Here is a 27704-nt window from a genome sequence, read left to right as displayed (position 1 = left end):
GTTTATCTCCGCCCCCTTAATGTGCATAGCTCCGCCACTGATGTTTCCGCACACTAGCTCCGCCTTTTGTCCTTTCTAATAGTACTCGTCCTATGTAGTGAAAAGGGCGGAGGGCCCTTTTCACTACAGCGCAACTGAAGGCATCGCTAGCTCCGCCCATCTGTACATAGCTCCTCCTTCCTTGCTCCTCGGTGTACTAGCCTCTGCTCTCCTTTCCTAGTCGCGACTCCCCTCCCCCCAACACAGAGTAGAGCTGCGCAACTTTACTAAACCTACACTACTGTTAACGATTAGCATTTGGAAAAATTCAACACTACGCATGCGCGGCAGCAAACAGTGACGGGCCGAAGCGCTGTACTTGTCATCCCACTTTCCTGTCAGATTGAACAGACGTCACTGCGCACTGCTCTGAGAACCAGGAGAAGAGGGCGGGGCGAATTCCGAGGGATGGGTTTGCCCTCACTTGTCATGGCGGAAAGGCTTAGGTGTCACGTGATCAGCAGAGGCCGGCGGCTCGCTTTGCGGCTTTGAGTGTGGCTGAGCTCGCTTCACACCGAGGAGACCGAGCTGGAGGTGAGGCGGCGACGGCGGCCCGGAGGCTGCAGGATGGGGGTGGGACGGGGGCGGGGCAAGGACATGTCCCTTTCATTCAGTAGTGATTAGTGATATAGCTGACATATCCCAATGGTGTAGTATGGTATCTCTGCTCTGGTATTAAAGTGATGGAGCTGATTCTTAAGGTGGCCACTAATGATCCAATCATTTTCAACCAATCTTACCATTTCTCTGTAATATAAGAGACTGCCTTAATTATACATTCACTCAATTTACTACATACTACATGTACTACTACATACATTTGGTAAAATTGGATGAAAAGGATTGGATCATTAGTGGCCACCTTTATGCACCTCACCAATGTTAGGGAGCCCATACATTCCTGTATAGTGTGGCTGATCGACCTTCCGATTTGATCATTTTAATCAATCAGAAGAGAATGGGTGTCTCAACATGTCAGTTGATTGGTCTTGTGATCGATTTCTAGCCAGAATTGTTAAAATAGATCATTCGGGAATGGTGGTAAAATCTTGTTTGCAAGGGCTTGTGCGTGGCAGTAACAGTGCTCGATATCGCTACGACCGTCGGACCCAACAAACCCCAGCCTTGGGAACAGTTCTCCAATCGCAGCACCCTCTACATCTTGAAACATTGTAATTGGTGGAATAGTGTGAGCGTACCGGTAGTTATTACTATAACCTGTCTGAAACCAAATATTTCCAGAGGGTGCTGTCATTGGAGAACGTTTGTGGCGTCATTCACATTACTTGCTGTTTTGTGACGCTTCCTTCCTGTCAACATCTGTCTGTTTCGCCATCCACTGCTTATACCGCTGCTTGGTCGAAAGAATAGCCACTATACATAGATCGGAGCCTGGCAAAAGCATGGGTCTCCCCATTGGTTTGAAACAGACCAATCCTCACTAGCAACAATGAAGATTTTCATTGCACCACCATGAGCCAATGAGAATCCGCCCTGTTACTAAGGAGGATTCCCATTGATCTTGCAATCCGGAGGGGAGCACCATGCTTCTGCCGGGCTCCGGTCTGTGTATATTGGCTTCTCCCCTGTGGTGGGCCGAATGGCAGGGGCCAGCTGTGGTGGAACCGAATCCACTGAATAGGTGAGTTTTTGTATTCCGCATGCCCCAATCAGCCTGGTGAGAATAGACACTGATTGTTCTCAATCTTCCATTGCACCCTTCGTTTGCAGTCGGTTGAGGTAAAAATGCCGCAGAACGGGCTCTGCACTCCGTTTACTGCAACGTGAGTGGCTATGTTTCCTGCTCAAGTGGGAACTGAGCCTAATTCAGTGTCACTTTAAAGCTGAAAGAAAAAAATTAAGGGCCCTACTCAACCCAACACCTCCCCCCAACATTCACCCTCTCAGCCACTGACCTATCAAACCACTTTAGTAACAATTACCACCATCGAGCGATATATCTCTCTCCTCCACTCGATCACCCCTTCTTCCTCCCTACTCCAGCTTCTCCCTTCCTTCCCTTATGTCCTTCACTCCTGTCACGGTGGAGGAAGTCAGCCAGCTGCTGGTAACTTCACCTGCCCCCTAGATCCGGTCCCATCCGATTCCCTCTGTTCACATTTTCCTGATCAAATATATAGTGGGTACTAATCAAAGCAAAATCTATCGCAAAATTGATCTGAAACAATTTGGATGTCTACACAAGATGCAATTTCTTGTTAGATTTATCTAAAGTTACCCATAGACTGCGTTGATTTCCCGCTGATATACAGCAGATTCGATCACTGTGACCAAATCTGCTGTGAGATCGATAAAGCAAATGTTGACCGATTGATTTCCATCCGAAATCGATTGATTCCGTTGATCTGTCCCGGCGGAAAATTATGCTCGATCGCGAGTCCCAGGCCGCTGACACTTTCTCCAGCTGGTCTGTCTCCTCATTACTTCCTGTCTCCTCCTGTGACAAGCCGAAGTTTAAACAGTAGAGCGCCCTCTACTTTTTGTGCTTCCGCTCGTCACGGGACAGGAAGTGAAGAGGAGACATGCCACCTGGAGAAAGTGTCAGCACGGCCCGGGCCTCGTGCCTGCGGACAGGTAATGTATCACTGCTGGCCCGGGGAGCACACGGGGGCGGTGAGTAGGTGGCAGCTCCACAGGTTGTGAATAGATTCAAAATCTGTGTGCCGTAATGGGCAGCCAATAGATCCCTCTGGAATCAGATTCGATCAGAGATGGATCTATCTGTTGGTCGATCTGGGGGCAATTAACCAGTGTATGGCTACCTTTATAGATCCGTCTATCTGATGGAAAATTGTACCGTGTAGATGAGGTTTAAGAATATAATCCTCTGGTAGAGCCCTCCCCCCTAGTGTTCTCAGCTTGATTATGCAATCTCACTGTCACCCCTCTTGTGGACTAGAAGAGTCTCTATTTTGGCCAAAGGCAGTGAACTACTTTTAGCAAATCATTTACATTATCTTGTTTTGTTGTGAGCTCCTTGTATGTCCTATCTTGTATGTTCACCCTTGCACAATATTTTGGCGCTTTATAAATATAATAAAAATAATCTAAAATAAATAATAAGAGGGGTTCACATTTGTCAGTGCGGAAACTGCACATGATTTTTAGACACTGAGCATTAGGCCCTGTTCACACTGCACGCACGACAGCAGAAAGTGCATAGAGCGCACTGTCGTCTGTTCACACTGCATGCATTCCCGACCAGTGCGGTCCGCGAACGCATGCTGCACGCATTTTTTAACAAAACGCGCGGCTGACCCATACACTTTCAGTGAATGGGATCAGCCACGCAACGCATACAAACGCAGATGGTGTGCGTTCGTATGCGTTGCATTCCGAACTCACAGCCATCCGCATATCCTGATGTGAACGTGGCCTCAGTCTGTGTTTAAACACCTGTGTTTTTCCACAGTCGCTAATGATTGTCAATGAGAAGATACAAACAATGTGCAAAATTATGCTGCACTGCTTAGATTTTTTTCCCCTCACATGTGAAAGTGTGAAGGAGCCAATTGGTTTTAAAGGATAACTAACGTGAGAAGAATATGGATGCTGCCATATATATTTCCTTTTAAACCATGCCAGTTGCCTGGCAGCCCTGCTAATATAGTTGGCTGAAGTAGTGTCTGAATCACACACCTGAAACAAGCATGCAGCTAATCTTGTTAGATATAACAATAATGTCAGAAACACCTGATCTGCTGCATGCTTGTTCAGGGTCTAATACTAAAAGTATTAGAGGCAGAGGATCACCAGGACAGCAAGTCAACTGGTATTGCTAGAAAGCAAATAAATATGGCAGCCTCCATATCACTCTCACCTCGGGTTCACTTTAAGTGTGAGAATTTGCATGCAGGAAAGGCATCCAATTTAACGAGAGAACCCTGCCAAGAACATTCTCTGTTTTTAGTGGGGTTTTTTTTGTTTTTGTTTTTTTCCTGCTAGGTAAATTTTATAACATTTGATATATGAATAGGCCCCTAGCTCCTGTGAAGATTCTGGGCTCAGAGGATCGCAGAGCAGAGCCTTTTACTGCTTCCTGCCCTACAGTAACTAAGAACGAATCCTCAGAGGATTGCCTACACACAGTCAGGCATCACGAGACACCACTTGCTGTTGTAAACGAAAAACTTAATTTGATGCCAAGCACCGGCAAGCCTGCCAACAGCGGCGCCCAAACAGGTGAAGCAGGTAGCACAGCTCTGTCCCCTGAGCCTCAGGGCTTCCAGTCCTGCTGTGTGTTAGAACACCAGTATGGAAATGCAGCTGAATCTGTGTGTTACTGAGAAACTACGTTCTCGACGTGTGGTACGCGTAACCCCAGGGGGTACTTCTGATGGTTCCAGGGGGTGCTCGGGCTCGATATACTTAACCAAGAAAAACAAATTTAGAGTTTAAGAAAATTATAAATCTTATTTAACCACCAAATTAGTATTTTAGCTAATAAAAAGCAATAGTAAATGCTTGGAAATTGTTTAGAAGCAATTATCATGTACTACGATTAAATATATATTTGTCAAGGGGTACTTGCGATAATATATAATAGCAAATATATCGGCGCCAAGGGACAATGGAAACGCCGCTGAGAAGAACAATGTCCAAAAGTTCTGAAGTCAGGCATACATCAAAGGTCAGGGCAGGTTTAGAAAGTCATTGTATGTAGGGATGACGCACGACTGCGAAACCGGTCGGGGATGACGCACGACTGCGAAACCGGTCGGAAAGGTAACAGGCGGCACCATTGTCTATTGATCTACGATTGACCATTACATGCGCGCTAATCTTCCGGGGTTCCCTGTTTATGGGCCCCGTATGTGAGTTATTGTTTTTATATCTACTGCCTTTTAAAGAAATTTTATCTAAATAAACGGGTTATGCTTAGATATTGCCGGTTTTTGTTTTCCTATATAAATTCCTGAAACTTTACCTCCATACGGATGTCCACTGGATCTTCACGACGTCTGATGTTCCTTGGACGTTATCTGTGACCTGAGCCATTTTACAACCTTATAATGTTTGTTGTAGGGAGCTGGTAAGCCTTTTCTAGTTTTGATGTTTGGCGGATACCTACCTCTGAGCATTTGATATATTGTGGTGAAGAATTTATCATTCCCTACATACAATGACTTTCTAAAACTGCGCTGACCTTTGATGGGTACTTGCGATAATGTTTACTATGCCAGGGGGTACTTGGTGAGTACAGGGTTTTAAAAGGGGTACATACCAATAAAATGTTAAGAAACACTGTAGAACACCAGTATGGAAATGCAGCACAATAGGCTGATCTGTTTACAGCTGTTATTGGAGACAAGCGCATTGCAGTTATATTTTGTGATTATTTCTACAACATCAACAAAATTTGCCCCTACCAAACCCCCGACACTGCCACACTCCATGCCCATGCTCTGATCCTCTGCCGCCTGGACTCCTCTCTGGACTGCCTAAGACCAGACTCCGCCCCCTGCATCCTGCTATAAGTGCAGCTGCCAGGCTCATTCTCAGCTCCTGACTCTATTCAGCTGCCCCTCCTCACAAGTCCCCTCACTGACTTCCTGTCACCCTACATTTACACTGCTCTGCCTGGCGTACATATCCATCCACTATAGCTCCCCTTCATACATCTCTAATCTCATCCAGAGATACTCCCCAACCTGCTCTCTCCACGCCTCTGACACTCTATGGATGTCCACCCTTCCCATCACCTGAACACTTGCAAGGTTCCAGGAGTTCTGCAGAGCAGCCCCTACTCTATGGAACTCAGCCCCTCCCCCCCCCCCCCCCCATCAGGCTCAGTCCTACCTTCAACTCATTCAAGTGGGCCTTAAAGTGGACTCTCTGCTATAAAAGATACACAGCAGCATAATAACCTTTAAAGAAAAACATTTCTTTGTTACAGCTGATACAAGTCCTGCAATAAATCGGCAGTGTATCTACTTCCTGCTTTCATGGAAGCGGGCATAAGGTTAACATCGTGGATTTAAAAATTAGCTGCTCTGCCGTGGCAGAGGAGATTTCTGAGCTGACACAGCTGAAGAGATCAGATTACAACTTATGATTAGTCACAGATGAGGATAAATTAGGCAGGCTAAACTCTCTAAGTACATACAGGGTGCATTTCTCTCTTTTGCTTCTGTCCTCTGCAAAAGTTCAGGCCCACTTTAACCACTCTGCAACCTCCTAACGCAGGATGGCGGCCGCAGAGTGTCTCTCTCGTTCCTCCAGGATGCACTGGGGCGTCATCTCGTGATGCACAAGATTTGCAGGGAGCTCACGCCCGCTCTAGTGCGAGCTCCTGTAAATAAACGTTGCGGGGATCCGTGATGAGCCTGCCAATCCGCGATCGTGGCTGGCCGGCTCTTAGAAACAAAAAAACATCCGCTTTTCTATTTGTACAGCGCTGCAGTCTAGTGCAGCGCTGTACTGGGGACAGCCCTGTCACTTGGCTTTTCCCTAGAGTGGCTCACAACGCGATCTCTCTCATAGGCTGATGCCTTTGAAAGGTGATTCTTGTGCTGGAACAAAATTAAGTGAAATTTGAAAAAAAAACCTTTCTAAATTAACCCTTTGGGGAATGACTGCCTAACCCCCGTTAAGGTCCGGGCTATTTTATATGAGGGGGGCGCATTTGGGGGGTTCAGGCAGCCAGATCCCCGGTATAGCTACCTAGGCATGGTGTCCTCCGTTTAGCCAGGTGTCCCTCGAAATGCCAGCAGCCTTTACTTGCCTCCCAGGCTCCAGCGATGAGCAGCTCTAGCCCCCTCTACGCTCGCCGGTTTAGTTCCAGGTTGCGGCTTGATGACGTGATCAAGCCGGGACCCGACACTTACATCAGAGTGAGCGGGGATGCCGGCCAGAGCCAATGGGTTCCACGATCACCAGGGGAACATCAGGAAGGTGAGTGGATCCTCTTCTTTCCCCCCCTACCACCGCTGTTATAATAGTGATCACTACGATCCGCCGGCGACCGTAGTGATCAGTAGCAATGACTCCTGATCACTGAGGGGAGATGTCAGCTGTCATATGACAACTTAATCTCCCCTCTCTGGTGCGCACAATCGCATCGGGAGCGAAAATGGCAGGTGGCGTAAATCCTATGCCGCATCAGGCTTAGACAGCCACAAGTGCGGCGTAGGATTTGCCATCAGCAGTCCCCGAAAGGTTAATTAAAAACAAATTCATCGCAGCAGCACTCAGATGCCACCAACAGAAAGCTCTGTTAGTGGCAAGAAAAGGAGGGCATTTATGTGCTAAGTTGTATGGCCGAGCAGCGAACTGTGAATGCTGCAGAGTGCTAAATTGTAAAAAAAAAATGGCCTGGTCACTGGGGGGTGTAAGCCTGTGGTCCTCAAGGGGTTAAAGACTCATCTGTTATGTTTACCATCGATTACCTGCCATCTTCATAGCTCCATCTTCCTCCATTATGCCTAATTCCTCTGTTCCATCTACAGAAAATGCCCTCCTATAAGCTGACGACGCAAGCCTACTGTAAGATGATGCTGCACAGCGCCAAGCACCCGGCCTGTGCGGTGAACGGGATTCTGGTGGCAGAGAAGCACCGGCGCAGGGAGAACCAGCATCAGGTCCTCTTTGTGGACTGTATCCCGCTCTTCCATGGCACCATAGCGCTGTCCCCGGTCCTAGAGGTGGCACTAACACTGGTAAGATAGATCTCATATGCTATTACAACAAACTGAATCATTTACATGGCTTCAAGCGCTGTCTCGTAGTGACGCATTACAGCTGTGCTTTCACATGTTGTGCACCTTTTGTTTCATGGAGTCAATACTGTACTTATATTTAGTTAATTATGGAACAACCGAAACCTATTACACTTTTCGTAGCTGTTTCTAATGGCTCTTTTACGCTACATGCAATTTCGATTTTGATGCAGTTTTACATGCAATTCTGATTTGTGATGCAATTAAAAAAAAAAAAAAGTCCCCCATGCTGCGTTTTTTCTCTGCGTTTTCTTCTTGTGTTGCTATCATCCAGTAAAACTAGGAATCACAAATCAGAATTGTAATAAGAAGTGTTAAGATCTAGTTCAGACAGATGGCTGCTGGTGTCCATCCTCATCGGTTACCACCGGAATCTATCGTGACCCACATTGAGATGAATGGAAGCGTTCATCTCAGTGTGTGTACTGTCGATTGCACAAGCGCCGTGGTCGGATTCTCTGAGACGCTGCATGTAGCTTCTAGGGTTGGCAGCATTCCTGGTTCCCTATCCACCTAGAGTAGTGATTCCCAACCCGTGTGCCACCACACATGAATGTGTCGCGGCAGCATCGGGTATGTGTCGCCGTTCGCCGGCACTCTGTCTCTCCCCGCTTCTCCCAGCCTCTGCTCAGTTTGTAAATACAGCAGTGCTACAAGAAAATGGCCGCCAATGTCCACAAATGCGGACATCGGCGGCCATTTTCTTGTAGCTATCTTTACTACGGACAGAGAGGAGGTGAGGAGGAGCAGGGAGTGAAGAGCCTGTGACTGAGTAGAGGGGCCAGCCGGGTTCAGGCATAGAGGAAGCGGCCGCCAGCTCAGAAAGATACACGAGCAGCGACCGCGGAAACTGAGGGGGAAGCAGGATGGCCACCTAACTATACTGGAGGCAAGTCAACTATACTATACTTCCCATACTGGGGCAGCTCCACTACCTATACATATGTGTCACGGATATCTGAGCATTTGGCGTGATGTGTCACGCCTTCAAAAAGGTTGGGAACTACTGTCCTAGAGGCTCAAAATATAGCCCTGAATCTACAGGAAACAATGGCGTTTGGTAGCTGAAAAGTGTGTGAACACGCTGAAACAAGCCGCCAGCAGCCGGACGTGTGAACTGGGCCTTAAAGGAAACCAGAGACTAAACAAGCTAAAAGTTGTATACATACCTTGGGGCTTATTCCGGCCCCATGCGCACGGATTGCTCCTACGCCGCCGTCCTCAAACTTCTCTGTTGCCAGTACCGGATCCTGTAACTTCTGCCAGTCGTGGCCAGTCTGACGCAAGAGAAGTGTGCTCTTTACATACGGCAGCTGCCGTAAATCTCCAGTGAAAGACATGTGACTTAGAAGTCAGAGGCCCCCGCCCTACAGTCCCATTCACACGAAGCACACAGGAAAACCGCAATTGTTACACAATTGTTTTTCCTGTACTTGTTTTTGTATAAAGTTATTGTTTTTGTGTGACTGCAGAATCCCATTCAGTGTTACTGAATACAGCAGAAACACTTTGCAGTGAAAATGCACCAGGCAGTGTGTTTGCGTTTGGCTAGAATCCGTGCGCAGCCAGGTAGCGAGCACACTTGACATAACCTGTTGCCGTGCGACTTCTAGGTATCCGGAATTTGCTCTGGGATCACGGTTTTCGTACGTGTTTTTTTTGCATTTGTTCTCAATTTTCCATATGCGGCGAAATACATTGGAATTGGTAATGCACGTGTCTTGCAGGAAAATCCAATGTAAAATCACAAATGCAATCGAGGAACACGGAACGAAATGCGATTTCCAAGCAGGGCATCGACTATGTTGGCCAGTGAGGCAGTACACGGCAAAACACTCACAATTCAAATATGCTCCTTGCCTGATGGAAAGTTCTTACATCACCGCTTGTCTGTCACTTTTCTGGGGATGCTTCTCAAAAATCTTAGTTTTGACCAATTTTACCACCTCCATGTAGTATGAGGGTTTACCTACACAATCTGTTCATAGTATTCACTATCTGTTTTGCCTCCTGCTACATGGAGGTGCTAACATTGCCTAGTGATTGGCCAATCAGAATTGAATGTGTGTACTAACTTAGAGCTTTTTCACCACTACATGAGTTTCAAATAAATTTTCGAAATGCACGCAGTAATGTAACTTTAATACTGCATCCTCTTAAAGCACACTTTTTTTTTCCTGTAAGGCAGGGACGCTGGGAAATCTAGTATGGTGCCGCTTGTTCCAGCTACTTTGAGTATTACATTTAACCTCCCTAGCGTTCTGATTATGCACGGCTGCGCGTGGTTTTTTAAACTTTTTTTTTTCCATGTAGCTAGCCTAGTGCTAGCTACATGATACCCCCCTCCCAGCCGAATCCCACCCATTCTTCCGATCGCCGCCGGCGATCATGGCCGTCAGGAGATCCTGTTCTGAACGGGATCTCCGTAAGGGCTTCCCCCGTCGCCATGGCGACGACCGGAATGATGTCATCGACGTTGTGACGTCATAGTGAGTCCCGATCCACCCCTCAGCGCTGCCTGGCACTGATTGGCCAGGCAGCGCACGGGGTCTAGGGGGGGGGGCGCTCGTTACGCGGCGGATAGCGGCGCATCGGCGGCGAGCGGCCCTAACACGCAGCAAGCAATGTGCTTGCTGCGTGTTTTAAAAAAAAAATTTAAATCGGCCCACCAGGGCCTGAGCGGCACCCTCCGGCGTCTCTGGACGAGCTCAGCTCGTCCAGAACACTAGGGAGGTTAATTGATCAGCTCACCAAGTGCAACCAAAAGTGACAGCACACAAGCTGAACTGGAGTTTGGTAGAATTTGATTGGTCCATTCTCAAGTTGCAGAAATTTGCATCACCCTGCATCTCGTAGACCTTCCCTAATTGGTAGGGGTAGTAAGTGGCTGATTGCCTACACCTTCCATCTCAAGGGGCAGTGCTCTTGCAGAAGACAGGGGGCATGGAGCAGCAGCATAGGTCATGTGACTGTTTCTGTCTATCTTTATGCACTATAGGGGCAGGACAGGGAGGCCATACAGAGGGGGCCACACAGGAGCTTTCAATGTTTGGACATAAGGAGATTTATGTCACTCATCCCACATGCACCTGCTTCTCCCCGGAGCAGCTTACTGCTGACATGCTGGGGAATGGAAGGCTGCCATATGTTGTATAGACTTTATAATGTGTGTCGGAAGCTGGCTGGTAAGCCTGTATTATCTGGCTGGAAAGTGCTGTCTGTGGATGATGGATGTGACATCACGTTGAGCTTTTTTTGGTGTTGGTATTAACTGTACAGTATAGGACCTATAACAATATCACAGAACGAAAATAACAAAAGTTACTTTAAAGTAGAGCTGAGCTCCCTATCTGCTATAAAAGATAAGCAACAGCATAATAACCTTTACAGAAAAACATTTCTTAGTTACAGCTGATAGAAATCATGCAATAAATCTGCAGTTTGTCTACTACCAGCTTTCAGGAAAGCAGACATAGGGTTAACATCCTGTGTTTTCAAATTAGCTGCTCTGCCGAGGCAGCCAGCTGACACAACTCAGAGATCAAAATACCCTTGTGGTTCACAGATGAGGGGGAATTAAGCTAGACTCTCTAAATACATACAGGGTGCATTTCTCTCTTTTCCTTCTTTCCTGTGCAAGAGTTCAGGTCCACCTTAAAGAGGAACTCCAGTGAAAATAATGTTATAAAAAAAAGTGCTTAATTTTTACAATAATTCTGTATAAATGATTTAGTCAGTGTTTTCTCCTTGTAATTTTTTTCCCCTCTCCCTGATGTACATTCCGACATTTATCACATGGTGACATTTTTACTGCTGGCAGGTGATGTCACTGGAAGGAGATGCTGCTTGCATTTTTGGCAGTTGGAAACAGCTGTTACTTCCCACAATGCAACAAGGCTGCCACAGTGTGATGTCAGGACCTCATAGCTTTGAGGCGCTGCTATCACACTGTGGGGGTGGTTTCACCACAATATCAGCCATACAGAGCCTCCTGATCATCCGTTTGAGAAAAGGAATAGATTTCTCATGGGAAAGGGGGTATTTCTCATGCTGATTCAGATGAAGTTCAGTTCTTGGTTACGGTTTCTCTTTAAGTGTACCTGAACAGACATGAGGTAATTGTGGGTACATCTATTACTAATCCTACTTAGAACATGTGTCCATTTTTACTTTTTTGCATCTCTTGCATTGAGTGAGTTAGTTACCGTAACCCAAGGCAAAACATAAAGCTGATACTTACCTAAGACTCTTGTTTAATTTGTACCGGGGGTCCGCTGGTGGCAACGGTGGGGGAGAGGAGGACACAGGAAGCCTCTGAAGGATCCTGTGGCTTCCCTCTACCTAGCTAAGTATCTGTTTCTTGTTTTACATTTCACCTCTGGTTCACCTTACACAACCCCCAGCGTGTTACATAATCAATGTATGCTGTACCTAGTGTAATTACAGTACAATAAGCTTTTATAATAATTTCCCTGATCCCGCATCATCCTGTGTCCGTGCGTCCTTGTGCCTAGCGCATATACACAGCACATGGGTGGATTTCGGGCAGTGCTCGTGGCAGTGCGCCATGTGTGGGTTGCAGCCATGCACGTGTTGAGGGGGGGGGGGGGGGTCGTAGCCATGCATGCGAGGTCGAAGGTGTGTGGCACACTCCTATTGGCATAGCACCCGTTATTTAACGGGAGGGCCTTTTTTACAAGTGAGCTATAAAACAATAAAGTATCTCAAGATTAAATGCTAAATATCTTTAAAAACTGTGGTTTATGCCTAAACTATTTCCAAACAAGTCCAGAGCTCTGTTGCCACCATCACCCATGTAGCTGCTGCCCACCCCCAGCTTGGCAGCTGCGGCCTGATTGGCGGCACCAAGCTGGGGCCGGGCAGCGGCAACACAGGTGGGAGTGGCTACAGCGCTGCTGACCTGTGGGTATTTCCTTCTGTATTTGCTGGATTATTACAGTGCAGGGAATTGGATGAAATATGTGATACAGACAGCATTGCTTATTATACTGACAAGTAAAGAGCAAGTCCAAGCTGCATGAAATTAACATACCATTTATATCAGCTGAAAACTATTAGCATTGTATCAACCATTTTTATTACTACACAATAATATTGTGGATTTGTTTTGCAACACATTTGAAATGAAAAAAAAAAGTTTTTAAACTAACTTCCCTAATTTGCTTAATACAGGGAGAGCAGAATTATTAGGCAAATTTAGTATTTTGACCACATCATCCTCTTTATGCATGTTGTCTTACTCCAAGCTGTATAGGCTCGAAAGCCTACTACCAATTAAGCATATTAGGTGATGTGCATCTCTGTAATGAGAAGGGGTGTGGTCTAATGACATCAACACCCTATATCAGGTGTGCATAATTATTAGGCAACTTCCTTTCCTTTGACAAAATGGGTCAAAAGAAGGACTTGACAGACTCAGAAAAGTCAAAAATAGTGAGATATCTTGCAGAGGGATGCAGCGCTCTTAAAATTGCAAAGCTTCTGAAGAGTGATCATCGAACAATCAAGCGTTTCATTCAAAATAGTCAACAGGGTCGCAAGAAGCGTATGGAAAAACCAAGGCGCAAAATAACTGCCCATGAACTGAGAAAAGTCAAGCGTGCAGCTGCCAAGATGCCACTTGCCACCAGTTTGGCCATATTTCAGAGCTGCAACATCACCGGAGTGCCCAAAAGCACAAGGTGTGCAATACTCAGAGACATGGCCAAGGTAAGAAAGGCTGAAAGACGACCACCACTGAACAAGACACACAAGCTGAAACGTCAAGACTGGGCCAAGAAATATCTCAAGACTGATTTTTCTAACGTTTTCTAGACTGATGAAATGAGAGTGAGTCTTGATGGACCAGATGGATGGGCCCTTGGCTGGATTGGTAAAGGGCAGAGAGCTCCAGTCCGACTCAGACGCCAGCAAGGTGGAGGTGGAGTACTGGTTTGGGCTGGTATCATCAAAGATGAGCTTGTGGGGCCTTTTCGGGTTGAGGATGGAGTCCAGCTCAACTCCCAGTCCTACTGCCAGTTTCTGGAAGACACCTTCTTCAAGCAGTGGTATAGGAAGAAGTGTGCATCCTTCAAGAAAAACATGATTTTCAAGCAGGACAATGCTCCATCACACGCGCCCAAGTACTCCACAGCATGGCTGGCAAGAAAGGGTATAAAAGAAGAAAAACTAATGACATGGCCTCCTTGTTCACCTGATCTGAACCCCATTGAGAACCTGTGGTCCATCAAAAAATGTGAGATTTACAAGGAGGGAAAACAGTACACCTCTCTGAACAGTGTCTGGGAGGCTGTGGTTGCTGCTGCACGCAATGTTGATGGTGAACAGATCAAAACACTTACAGAATCCATGAATGGCAGGCTTTTGAGTGTCCTTGCAAAGAAAGGTGGCTATATTGGTCACTGATTTGTTTTTGTTTTGTTTTTGAAGGTCAGAAATGTATATTTGTGAATGTTGAGATGTTATATTGGTTTCACTGGTAAAAATAATTGAAATGGGTATATATGTTTTTTGTTAAGTTGCCTAATAATTATGCACAGTAATAGTCACCTGCACACACAGATATCCCCCTAAAATAGCTAAAACTAAAAACAAACTAAAAACTACTTTCAAAAATATTCAGCTTTGATATTAATGAGTTTTTTGGGTTCATTGAGAACATGGTTGCAGTGTTGCCAACCTCGTAAATACATTTTTACTGACAAATCACAAAGAATTTACTGACAGAACACTTTTTTTACTGACATCTAATATTATTGAAATGAAATGAAAGATATCACACATGTGCCCTTACGTGCAATACACCGGCAACCACGTGGGGCACGAATGAGGAAGAAGAGTGCAGTGGAGGACACCGGACAGGTGAAGTATTAATACACGGCATCTGGGGGGGGGGGACTTTGATCCATTTACATTTGGGAATGCGACCAGGGGTTTCCATCACATTTGGTTTCAATTATCGGAGCCCTTACCACTGCACACTTTATCGAGCATGCCAACCTGAGATTTTCCAGCATGTCTGATTGTTAAATGCGATCGATACATGCAACCGATTTCGGCCCGAGATTGGTTTGATTGTCAACTAGGCATGCTCTTGATGGCACTGATTTTTATAATATCAATAATAATTGTCTTATCTGACCGACCGGTCTGATTTGATCGGCCGCCAAGTTTACAGATGTATGGCCTCCTTTAGCTACAGCAGTGTACATTCCAGAGTGATACGTGAACTGTTAAGCGGTAAGTGCTGTGATGTTCGAAGAAAGAGAGAGGTTTTTTTTTTTTTACTGACACCACAATTTTTTTCATGGACTTTACTGACAGCCCAGATTTGTTGACTTTTTTACTGACTGTCAGTAAATATTCTGATGGTTGGCAACACTGCATGGTTGTTGTTCAATAATAAAATTATTCCTCAAAAATACAACTTGCCTAATAATTCTGCACTCCCTGTAGTTCAAACTAACCGTGAAACATTTAAAACAAAAGGATTTGTACTTATGTGGGGCCTCCTTAAGCCCCTGTGTTTATTATTCTTATTGGTTATTCTTATTTTTTATTTATAAAACACCAACATACTCCATGCTGCTGTACATGGCACAAAATAAATAGTAGGGAGCATAGGTACATGAGAGGTTCAAAGCTCTGTACAATCAGGACATCCAGCAATACCTATACATACATAGCTGATGTGAGATGAGAGACAATACCAATACTGGTACATATGAGCCGCAGTGGAAGATGTCACTGCTATATAAATACATAATAATAATATGGAATGGCATATGACTATGGTAGGGATTAGATTGTGAGCGCCTCTGAGGACAGTCGGTGACATGACTATGTACTCTTGTACTCTGTAAAGTGCTGCAGAAGATGTCACTGCTATATAAATACATAATATTCATAATCTGGTAGGACATTAGACTATGCAGCACAGGCTTATAGACCTGTAGGCTTCAGATTCCTCAGGTTGCTTTGTCCATGCCTACCCCCATTGCAGCATGAAATGCAGATCCTACTGTTAAGGTGCCCATACATTAGAACGAGTATGGGCAGATTCGACCAAGAGACAAATTTATCTGGAATTGAATCTGCCCATACACTACAGGCCGATTCTCGTCCAATTTCAGCATGAAATCATCAGGGAATCGCCTGAGCCCGCCGCATCTGCACCGCCGCTGCCCCCCATGTATAAATGTATGTATATGTAGTGCATTTATACATTACCTGTCCTGTAGCAGCTTCCCCACGGTGTCCGCCCGTCCATCTCGCCGGGTAACAGCCGCATACACGCTAGCAGCGCATAGCGTCTGACGTCAACCGCTATGCGCCTTCGTGACGTCAGCCGCTATGCGCCTTCGTGACGTCAGATCGCCGCTGGCGTGTATGCGGAACCCGGAGATGGACGGAAACCGCGTGGAGACTGACACAGAACAGGTAATGTATAAATGCACTACACACTGCATACATTTATACATTGCGGCGGAGGTATTGTCGTCCCGTCACTCGTTCGCAAATCGGCCGCCGTACCGCCGCGCACCTGACCAACCAACCTCACCTGAAATTTTCCAACATGTGTGCGGCCAATTTCTGTCCCAAAATTGGTCGCTTTGTCGGTCGGGCATGCACTTGGCAGCACCAATTTTCATCCAATTCGATTATAATAATCGAATTGGATGGTCGATTGGTTGGTTGGTCGCATAGTGTATGACCCCCTTAAAGGGAAGGTCCAAGCAAAATAAAAAAAATGAGTTTCACTTACCTGGGGCTTCTACCAGCCCCATGCAGCCATCCTGTGCCCTCTTAGTCACTCACTGCTGCTCCAGTCCCCCACTGGCAGCATGCCAACCTTGGAGGTCGGCGGGCCGCATTGCGTACATTTTTACCCATTCACGGTAATGCAGAAACATTAACACATACATTTTTACGCGTTAGTGGTTCAATGCGTAAATTTTTACGCATTGAGCCACTAATGCATAAAATGTATGTGTTAATGTTCCTGCACTAGCTGAAATGCGTAAAAATGTACGCAATGCGGCCCGCCGACCTCCGAGGTTGGCATGCTGCCAGTGGGGGACTGGAGCAGCAGTGAGTGACTAAGAGGGCACAGGATGGCTGCATGGGGCTGGTAGAAGCCCCAGGTAAGTGAAACTCCTTTTTTTATTTTGCTTGGACCTTCCCTTTAACACTTTCAGTTGGGTGGCTTTAAAACATGTAGCTGAAGAAGCCTCACTTACAAAGGTGTCATCTAGAGGTGCCCAGTGCGTTACCTCTCAACGCAGACACTTTGCGACTTTAACGTCGCATTAAACCGTAATGTCCCACTGTGAATGCGACCTTATAATTTAATGCAAACAGCTAATACCGATTATTGTGCGCACTGATCCACCAGATGGATCGCTCTATATGGACAAAACTTTTTCTGTTTTTGGTACCTTTTTTTTTTTTTTTTTTTAATTATTATTTATTTATTTATTTTTTAACGATTCACGGCAGGCCTGTTGTTTGTTTTGGGTGACAGTGATTGAGCGTGTGCATGCAGCGTTATATGTTGTTGATTGTTGTCTGGTTCCTTGTTTTACAGATCGATACTTGGTGCACAGAGAACAGTTATGTGATTGCCGGTTACTATCAAGCTAACGAGCGACTCCGAGATAACAGGTCAGTGCGGCTCGCAGATCGGCTCACACTTCACATGTGAAGAGCAGGATTACCTATTAACTAGGGAAAGATTGTATTCATAATACTGTGAATAAAAACTCTGATAATGTGTAAATTTGCAAATCCTCGTTTAAGCCCAACATTGTAGTTGTTAGATTTTGAATAGCAGCAGCATTTTATATAGCACTGACATCTTCTGCAGCACTTTACATTGTACATAGTCGTGTCACTGACTCATCAAAGGATCTCACAATCTAATCCTACCATAGTCCGTCTAGTGCGCTACCATATTATTATTATTATTATGTATTTATATAGCACTGATATCTTCTGCAGCACTTTACAGAGTACATAGTCGTGTCACTGACTGTCCTCAGAGGAGCTCACAATCTAATCCTACGATACTCCATAGTCTTAATGTCTTACCATATTATTATGTATTTATATAGCACTGACATCTTCTGCAGCAGGGTACATAATCATGTCACTGGCTGTCCTCAGAGGAGCTCCGTCTAATCCTACCACAGTCAGTCTAATGGTCTACCTGCATATTTATTATTATTTATTTATATAGCAATGACGTCTTCTGCAGCACTTTGCAAAGTACGTAGTCATGTCACTGACTTTCCCTCAGAGCCCTTGTGGTTTTAGAGTAATTTTATAAGAATTGTGTTTGGCATTCCATTTTCATATTATCAAATTGGTTTAGTAGCAGTTTTTACCTAGGGCTGTTAACCTATCCTTACAAATCTAAGACCCCTGCAGTTTCCTGGCTTCCTATTCAGGTAGTGGGGTCTTGAAACATCACTTCCTGTGAAGTCTGCAGTAGGCAGTGCCAGCATAGTGACTGCTATTTTAATACAAGTGCGTGTGTGTGTGGGAGGATTATAAGAGCTAAGCTGTTAGCAGCTGACAGTGAATTGATGTGAGCTTCCTGAAGACGAGCGCCTCCATATTGCACAGGTGCAAGCGTAAAAGTAGTAGGGAGCCACTAGTCTTCTAAACTACATAAACACCTAAATACTTCCAAAACCTGATAGAAAAGTGCCGTAGACACAGCCAGGTGCAAACACAGCAAACGTGGAAGAAGGTGCTCTGGTCAGATGAGACCAAAATGGAACTTTTTGGCCAAAATGCAAAACGCTATGTGTGGTGGAAAACTAACACTGCACATCACTCTGAACACACCATCCCCACTGACAAATATGGTGGTGGCAGCATAATGCTCGGGGGTGCATCTCTTCAGCAGGGACAGGGAAGATGGATAGAGCCAAATACAGGGCAATCTTGGAAGAAAACCTCTTGGAGTCTGCAAAAGGCTTGAGACTGGGGTGGAGGTTCACCTTTCAGCAGGACAACGACCCTAAACATAAAGCCAGGGCAACGATGGAATGATTTTCGTTCCACTTCTCACATGTACACCACTTTGTATTGGTCTTTCACGTGGAATTCCAATAAAATTGATTCATGTTTGTGGCAGTAATATGACAAAATGTGGAAAACTTCAAGGGGGCCGAATAGTTTTGCAAACCACTGTATACTTTAGACTCTGTACTTACCAAGCAGATAAGCGAGTGCTATCATTCATGCTCTTTCAAATCCTGTCGTAAATGCAGATAGAAGATGAAGGAAGGTGTGGGAGATTTATTAACGTGCAGCATGCAGCCAGGCACCTGCATTACCAAATACTAAATGACAGTCTTTTAAATTACGGTATTATCATTATTATGGATTTACAACATAACCACTCCCTGGGGAAATGTGGCCATTTGACAGCACCGCTGAAAGGAAGTGCAACAATTTTTATTCAGTACAACAAACCATATACATATACACACAGCAAAGTTAAAAAAAAAAAAGTATTTAAATACATATATCTGATCCTGTGTTGCATGCAAATATATTTCAACAATGTATGCAATTGCATACAATTTAAATATGATTATCTTATTGCAACAAAAGGTGAATATATTGTAGTGTCCTCAGTGGTTTCTAATTGGACCCCACTCCATATAAAACCTGGGTTTCAAAAAAAGCGCTACATGTGATATTTTGCAAAATAGCCTAATAATGTAGGTAAACAAATGAACAAAATGCTAGTCCTGTACCAGCGCTTTTTCGAAAAAACCGTAAATCGCCGCATTTCCTCATGAAGTTATTTTGTTTTAATATTGTTTGAGGTTGATAGTACACTAAATACAGGTGTAGGTCTATTTGTCTTGTTATGGATTTATAGAACAACCTCTACAGTACATGGTTATCATGGGATCATTTAAAACTGCTGGTTTCTTTTTTTTAACCGCTTCCAGACCTTGCTAAGTAAAATCTACGCCCTGGTTGGGACCGGCTATCACTGCCAGGGCATAGATTTCAATTACCGCGCTACTGCCAATCGCGTCATACTCCCGCCACTGCAGCCCACTCGATGTGCTGTCGATATGACAGCAGAGTTCTGTGAGCCGGTCAGGAGATGATTTAATTGGCTCCTGACCCTGTGATCGCTGTCAGCCAATCACAGTGATTACAGGGTCAGGAGCCAATGGAGTCGGCTCATGGCGGTCTGCTGTCATACCAACAGCATAACGAGTGGGCTACAGCAACGGGAGAGTGGTGCGAACAGCATTAGAGACGGGTCCGTGCGGCGTGACGCTGGTGAGCTCCGTTTTCTGACCAAAAAGTCTCTGGTCCTTAATGAGCGGTTAAATAAACATTTGTCTATCTATTGATGTTATTTATGAATAAGTAACGGAGTGTGTGTTTCAGTCCTAACCAGGTTGCTGAGAGAATCGCCACGCGGATCACGGAGGGTTACAATGACGCAGCTCTGATAATGGTAACCTGCCCTTTGTGTCCGTAACACTGATATTGCTTTTATATACAGACACAGCTCTGGAGCTTGTGGGGCATTCAGCCACAGCGAGGGTTGGCATTTCCAAAGCGTGAATAGTCACAGTACAGCCAGAAGTGGCACGAGAGAGGCCATAGACTAACGGGTGTAATTATTAGACAATCTAGCAATGTAAGCACACAAGGCTGGTTCAGTGGGTGAGTGCTGACCAAACGCCAAGTGTCCTTTCATTGTGCAGCAATAGGCAATACCATCGCATCACATTGCAATGTGATGCAGTGATATTCCTATGGGGCTTTCACATCTAGTGCTGCGGGTTCCAAACCAAAACGCACAGCACAGCTTGACTGCTACTATATATGCAGCTCCCTCTTCCATGTGTATCAGCCATGTACTCAGTGGCGTAGCTAAGAAGCTATGGGCCCTGGTGCAAGTTTTACATGGGGCCCCCAAGCACTCTATACATAGTAATTGATACGGCGCACCAAAACCTGACAAGGATTTTCAGTGTCAGAGGTGCAAGAAGGGGATCGGAAACAGTTTGTGAATGATTACTACTATTTAAAGCATCTATAGAAGTGATTATTACCAGCCCAGGGCCAATAGAGGGCTAATATCGTGCTTGAGGGAGGGCCCCTCGGAGCCCCTCTGACCCAAGGGCCCCGATGCGGTCGCTACCTCTGCAACCTCTATTGCTACGCCACTGCATGTACTGTAGCCCCTCCCATTCCATGTGCAGCCCCCTCTTCCATGTGTATCATCCATGTACTGTAGCCCCTCCCATTCCATGTGCAGCCCCCTCTTCCATGTGTATCATCCATGTACTGTAGCCCATCTTTCATGAAGTATTCCATTGGCATCAGTTTCCCCTTTTCATGTAATGCTTCCCATTTTCAGCTTTCTCATTCATATATATAGGAACCTCTGTTTCAAGTCCAGGTGCCCCATGATCTGTAGCCGCCCAAGGCCTGGGCCTTTGTGGCCTTTTCAGAAATCCAGTCCTGACTCCAGGATCATTCTAACCCCCCCGCCGCTCCTCCAACATCTGCGGGGTCTTCTGGATTGTCATTACCGCTGAGGATCCTCAGGCATCATTCTAATAAATCCTGTGAAAAAATATGTAAAATCCACACCTGTACCAAGGGCCGCCATCAGACATTTTGGGGCCCCTCACACATAATCAGCCCCCCCCCCCCGATTTGGAAAGATCGCACAGCACCCCAACATTTTCACCCTCAGTATAGTTAGTTAGGTAGGTAGGTAGGTAGCCAGGTATAGCACAGTATAGGTAGCCAATAGGTAGGTAGCTGCCCCCAGTATAGCTAGTATAGTTGCACCTAGTATAGTCGCCCTAGTATAGGTAGCAAGTATAGTTGCCCCCAATTCCCCCCCCCCCCCCCCTTCCGCACTCCCCCATCCAGATATTAATGTCGGTGGCAGCAGGCGGGGAATGACTCACTTGACTCCCGGGTTCCAGACGTCGGGGGAGCACTGCGTCTTCTCCGTCTTCAATGCTGCTCACTGTACTTCCTGATTAGCGTACAGTAAGTGGCATTGAAGGTGGAGAAGACTCGTGGAACGCAGCGCTCTGGCATCTGGAATGCAGAAGTCAGGTGAGTCATTCCCTGCCGCTGCCACTAATTTAATATCTGGGAGGGGGGAGCGTGGAAGCTGGGGACACCGTGAGGGAGGCGGGGGGGGTCTGGCCCCCCTCCCCACCTCTGTGCCCCCTGCCCCTTTTCCCTGTGCTGTTACCCCCTCCTGCTCATGAGGGGGCCCCCTGGGGGTCCTGGGCCCCTCGCTCCATTGACAGTTGCCCCCCTTCCCGATGGCGGTCCTGCCTGTACCCCCTTTAGCGTGGCGTTATTCTGTGCATTGTTATGCTTTGCCTGCACAAGTCAATTTAATTATGTTTTCTCAATAGGTGGACAACTCAAAATTCTCAGTGGAATCCATAATCCCTGCAATTCTCGTGTATGAACACCAGGACAACCGGTGGAAAGCCAAAGATATGCACGAGTGAGTATTAAGCCGCATTGTGAGCGTGTCTGCGTTATTAACCCTTTGAGGAGCAGAGAGACTGCGCTTCCATAGGTCACTTAAGGTGCCCACTGACAGCACAATCCTCCGAATGGTCGACCGAACCATCCAATCGTCTTGATTGATCAGAAAATATCGTTTTAGCCACCAATGGAGGAGGAAATAAGCAATCCGATCAGACTAATAGAATCCATCTGAAATTTGGATTGACAGGACAATCGATAGAACGATCTTTAGCCATCATTCAGCACCATTAGCAGTACCCGATCCAGTTAATCATGCATGAAATTGTCCCGTTAATGGGCACCTTTAGTCTTGTGAAATTGTACGGACATCCAACCAAATACCGTTTCCCTCCCACAAATTAGAATAAACTCTCACCGATGCAAAGCAGTGATCTAAAAGAGATACAAAGAGCGCTCCATAGTGTAAAACCATAAAGTAGTTTAATATGCGCAAGTTAAAAATGTACTCACAAGATGAAAGACGTAAAAAAGCTCATAGGAAGCCTGCAGACACCTTTATCCCTCCTATAGCGTGGGCACTATATAGCGTGGGCACGTCTTTCATCTTGTGAGTACATTTTTAACTTGCGCATATTAAACTACTTTATGGTTTTACACTATGGAGCGCTCTTTGTATCTCTTTTAGATCACTGCTTTGTATTTTTACCCTATTGGAGAGCGGCTCCATGGTCACCATCTGATACCTAAGCGGTGTGGACAGTCTATTGGAGCGCTAGACACATCTTTTTCTCACCGATGCATAATTCCTTCTTTAATATATAACATAACCTCCCCCCTAAGCCAGTTATCATTACAGTCCTCTCCCTTGAAGGAAATCTGTAATGATTACCCCTTACCCGGGGCTTCTGCCAGCCACCGTTTGCCCGTGCCGATACTCAACGATCCTCCGGTCCCCTGCGGCAGCTCAGTTTCTCTCTCAAGTCGACAGCCTCTGCGCCTGCACGGCCCTGGCCGCGCACGTCCTCGTTTGCACTCCTGTCGCTGAGAGCATACTGTGCAGGTGCAGTAGAGATTTTTCTCGGTCAGGGCCGCGCAGGTACAGTGGCCGGCGACTGAAGAAAGCGAAACTGAGCCGCGGCGGAGGACAGGAGAATTGTTTTGTCCAGGCATGGCCGGGCACAGGGCAGTGCGTCATTATAACACCCCACAAAAAAGGGATACTAAAGTGCGCTCTTTAGAGAATGGTGAAAAAAAAAAAAAAAACCATAGCAGCAAAATACTTAAATCAAACCTCCCGGTAAGCAGGGATCATTAATGATGTGGGCTGTTGGAAGAAGGAAGGGGGTAGGGGGCAAAATGCTCCCTCCCCTGTATATAATCGATATGTCCCTCCACACACACTGCGCTCTGCCAGCAAGATGAATTTGGTTACTCCCAGAACATTTGGTGCTCATGCCTTTTCCTATGCAGCCCCTACTCTATGGAACTCACTTCCACAATCAGTACGAAAAAGCTCCTTCTCTGGACAGCTTTAAGAACGGACTAAAAACCCACCTCTTCTCCCGAGAGTTTGAGACTACTTAATGCAGGTCACATCGCTTTGAGACTTCAGGGAGAAAAGCACTATAAAAATAGTATTATCCTACATCTTCTCTGTCCTTGCCGCAGATCGCAGCGCCCACACTGATATCATGCGGACCCAGCTCCTGTAATGCATGCCGAGAAATGTAGTCCACTAATGCTTGCCTGGAGATGTAGTCCTATTGATGAACTACATCTCCCAGCATTCATTGCTTGGGCCACGGAATATCACCACGGTCACTGTTCTATTCAGCAGCTGCATCTGTGACAGTGAAGATGGAGGTATATAGCTGAGGGGTTAGGGAGCATCCTTACCCTGCCCCAGGTCATGGGACAGGATTTTTTAGCAGCAGGACTTTTACACAAAAAAAAGAAAAAAAGGTAATGGTTGGAAATGGAATTACGAAACCGGTAGATGATATATTTAAATCTCTGCCCAGAGATGTATGTAAAGTATAACTACAGTCACTGAAATTGGGCAGTTTTGCTTTCTAGATAAGGCTAAAATTCAGACTATCATTATTAATAATATATTGTATATACTCAGATATAAGTCAACCTCATGTAGAAGTCTACTACTAAAATTGTCCCATTAAGCTGGATTTTTTTTTAAAGAACTGAAGTGTGAAGTATTTATTAAATTGGCTGGCCAAAACTCATCTGTACACTGATATGACTGAGGTGAGAATTTCCTCACCAGCTGTTAGTGCCGCCCAGCTATCTTACTGACGTGATTACAACTATAGAAGGCTCATCTGGCAGTTCATTTTTAAATCCCAAAAAAGAACGGAACCCTGCCTTGGAACTGCTCGGTGAGCCTGACTTGTCCATACCGGTTTCAGCTATTTCTTCCTGTAGGAGTCAGCCTCATCCAGACCGCCAGGGAGCCTGAAATGGGGCGGGCCAAATTTCAGAAGCCAAGTATCAATGTGTCTTAGAGCCATACGGATTCTTCATTTCTTGGGAAAGGGGAGTAGAGGATGATTACTTTTTTCCCTTTTCACAGAACCATCACCTGGCTCCACCCACCTTCTTACTCTGCTTTCTTCTGGGGAGGTGGGCGGGGCTAACTCTGTTCTTTTAATAAAGACTGCTACTCCCGCCTCTCTGCTCCCTGATCATTTCCTGTGGGTGATGGTGGGATAGGCGAAGTGGTTCAGTCAGCTCGTAAACTGCTGTTCAGTCCACCCAAGCAGTATCTGACATCAGCACAGGAAGCTAGCATTGCAAACCTAGCCAGCCAGATAACAAAAATATGAATCATGCAAGATTGTTTAAAACAGAACCTTGAGCATTGCAAATTGTGATATATTGCACAGAGTACACATTAAAAACATTGTTTTTTAATGAAACTGACCACTAAAAAGTCGTATTGACTGCTGAATTCCATATTAAAATGGACCCGAACTTTTACACAGCACACAATGAAAAGTTTTTATTCCACATATAGCTACTGTAGAAATTCACAGCTCTGTGTTCTGTATTAGTTCAGCCAGATCTCAGGGCTTGTTCACACTGCAGGCGTTTTCATCTTTTTTTCGCCCGCGTGCGGTTTTTAAAAACGCCACCCGACCGTGTGGACATTGAATGTCTATGAGAAGGTTCATATCAGCGCTAGTCGTGCGCTGTGCGGCTAGCAAAGCAGTGTGTGTACTATTTGAGGCGATTCCGTCTCAATGGAAAGTATAGGAGAAACGCAAAACACTCACAAAATCACTTTGTGTAGCGCTTGCGTTCGCATTTTTAAGAATAAATACGTTGTATTTATTCTTTTCCGGGTCAAAGAGTTCACTTCCTGACTTGCGTCGGAGTGAATTACAAAACCGCTCGGAAAAAACGTTTAGAAAACTGCCAAGCACAAAAAAAGAATCGCCCACCCAAGCATCGGGAATCGGGGGAAAAAAATCGCCTCAAAATCGGCCCACGGACACGTGAGCTGAACACAATGTGAACAAGGCCTGCATTATCCCTTCCCATATAGTAAACACTGAGGCTTAACCCTTTCAGTGTGCCCTGCAAAAGTGAAACCAAAAAAAACTTCAGATTTTTTTCGGTTTAATTCCACGTTTAATCTTTCCCCTCCCGATTTAACTGATTAGCTGCATCACCCTTGTCTTAAGAGCAATGTTGTTGACTTGGGGATTTTCATTTTCTAGAGACTTCTTTGAAGACTGGCCAGAGGCTCAGAAGATAACAGCGGCCCTTACGGACAGCCGATCTTACGAGTCTCTCGTGGATTTTGACAGCCATCTCGATGACCTGCGGAACGATTGGGCTAACCCCGAAATCAACAAGGCGATCATCCATCTATGCTAACGGCGTCCAGCGGATATCGGCAGGCCCATGCTATGCAAGATGACGTTGGAATTTTTGCCCCGGTCAGGCCAGGAACCCCTCGACCAGTTTTGTAATGGGCATTTAAAGACGGCGATACAACAGTAGAGGGTAGAGAGCGGCAGTCTCTTCCGGTGGGTCTCTGACTGGAAGCCCCCAGATTTTCCATCCGTCCACATCCTACAGAACCAAGGAGCGGCTGCACATTCTTACCAGTGTTCCTGTTGAAAGATTTCAAAAGCGTTTTTATGATCTAAAAAAAAAAAAAACACTTCTACCGGAATTGTCCAATGTTTTTCCCAGGCTGTGGAAAAACTCGGTTTCAGATGTGACTTCCTATTAAATTCAACGTTGTAGTGTAATTTTTATCTGTTTGTACCAATGGAAATTTAAATAATAAGTCACCGCCAGGAATTCTGTGGTCTTACGAGGGGAATGAGGAAGGCTTGAGATTTGGGGGGGGGGGGGGGGGGTTTGCAATTCTGGCGGCAAAATTAGTAGAAAAATAGAGACACTTATTTAAAAAATATATAAAGGCTGCTACAGATTGCTGCCTATATAGAGATTCTATTCTGAAAAGTCTTTTATACAGAGATGATATTGCCGCTTCTGCATGGAGTTGAACAGCGGACTAGGTACTTGGCTATCTTAGTCCTCTTGGCTCCCCTTCCTTGTGTTTCCCTGGCGTTTATGTATTTCTAGAACTCTGAGTTTGTTTTTGAGAATCACAGCCCCTTGTCTACCCGTTGTTGCTGTCAAGCAATGGATCTGTTTTCACTGAGCCACACAGTCTTACGATGAACACAAACACACCGTTGTTTTTCTTCTAGGTAATAAAATTAACAACTCTTATATGTGATGATCTCCTTTATGTGTTGGTGATTGAGATGAGTACAGTGGTGAAAGTACCCTGATCCGGGGTAAGATCTAGGAAATGAATCCCATAGTGAGCTAGATTACCTTTGTGGAAGTGTGCTGCCTCTGCTTGTTGTCCTCAGGGTGGGGGACCCTTTCCCGGTCTCCGTAGCTCCTGCACCACCTGGCACAGCGCTGTTTTTAAAGTATGCAGGCACAAGTTTTCCAAATGAGCGATTGCTTTTTCTGCGATTTGTGCATCGTCGCTAGGGGGTGCACCCTGGTTTTAATATTTGACGGGAGGATTCCCTTGAATGTGAAGACCATTGGGTATCGGGAATGGAAGGACCGTGAAGACGAGCAGTGACATAGGCTTCAGTCTTTTTGCGGCTCCCAGTTCAGGGGTACATTTAAAGAGAAAGCATAAAGGTGCTGCAGAATGGAACAGATCCAAACGGACGCTATACAATGGTAATTGGCCAGAAAGAAACACCAGGAAAGTAAATCTTATCTTTCTCCCCTGCCTCTGTTTTCTTTAAAGTAAATGGGAACCAAAAAAAAAAATAAGCCCTATACTAAGGAGCCTAAGGAGAGGGAAGGCTCTGGGTCCTACAGAGC

General features: G+C 45.6%; 1 protein-coding gene across 1 annotated transcript; it reads left to right on the top strand.

Annotated features, from left to right (window-relative positions):
• The first annotated feature begins 91 nt into the window (after positions 1-91).
• Positions 92-27085, top strand: EMC8 (ER membrane protein complex subunit 8). The gene is made up of 6 exons (XM_068261375.1): positions 92-573; positions 7509-7718; positions 17386-17462; positions 20226-20295; positions 22235-22329; positions 26054-27085. The coding sequence occupies exons 2-6, from the start codon at positions 7512-7514 to the stop codon at positions 26211-26213; spliced, it is 609 nt and encodes a 202-aa protein (XP_068117476.1). The 5' UTR covers positions 92-573; positions 7509-7511; the 3' UTR covers positions 26214-27085.
• The last annotated feature ends 619 nt before the right edge of the window (positions 27086-27704 follow it).

This window comes from Hyperolius riggenbachi, chromosome 11, assembly GCF_040937935.1.
Source record: "Hyperolius riggenbachi isolate aHypRig1 chromosome 11, aHypRig1.pri, whole genome shotgun sequence".
Classification (NCBI taxonomy): Eukaryota; Metazoa; Chordata; class Amphibia; order Anura; family Hyperoliidae; genus Hyperolius; species Hyperolius riggenbachi.
This window is presented reverse-complemented; position numbering and strand designations above follow the sequence as displayed.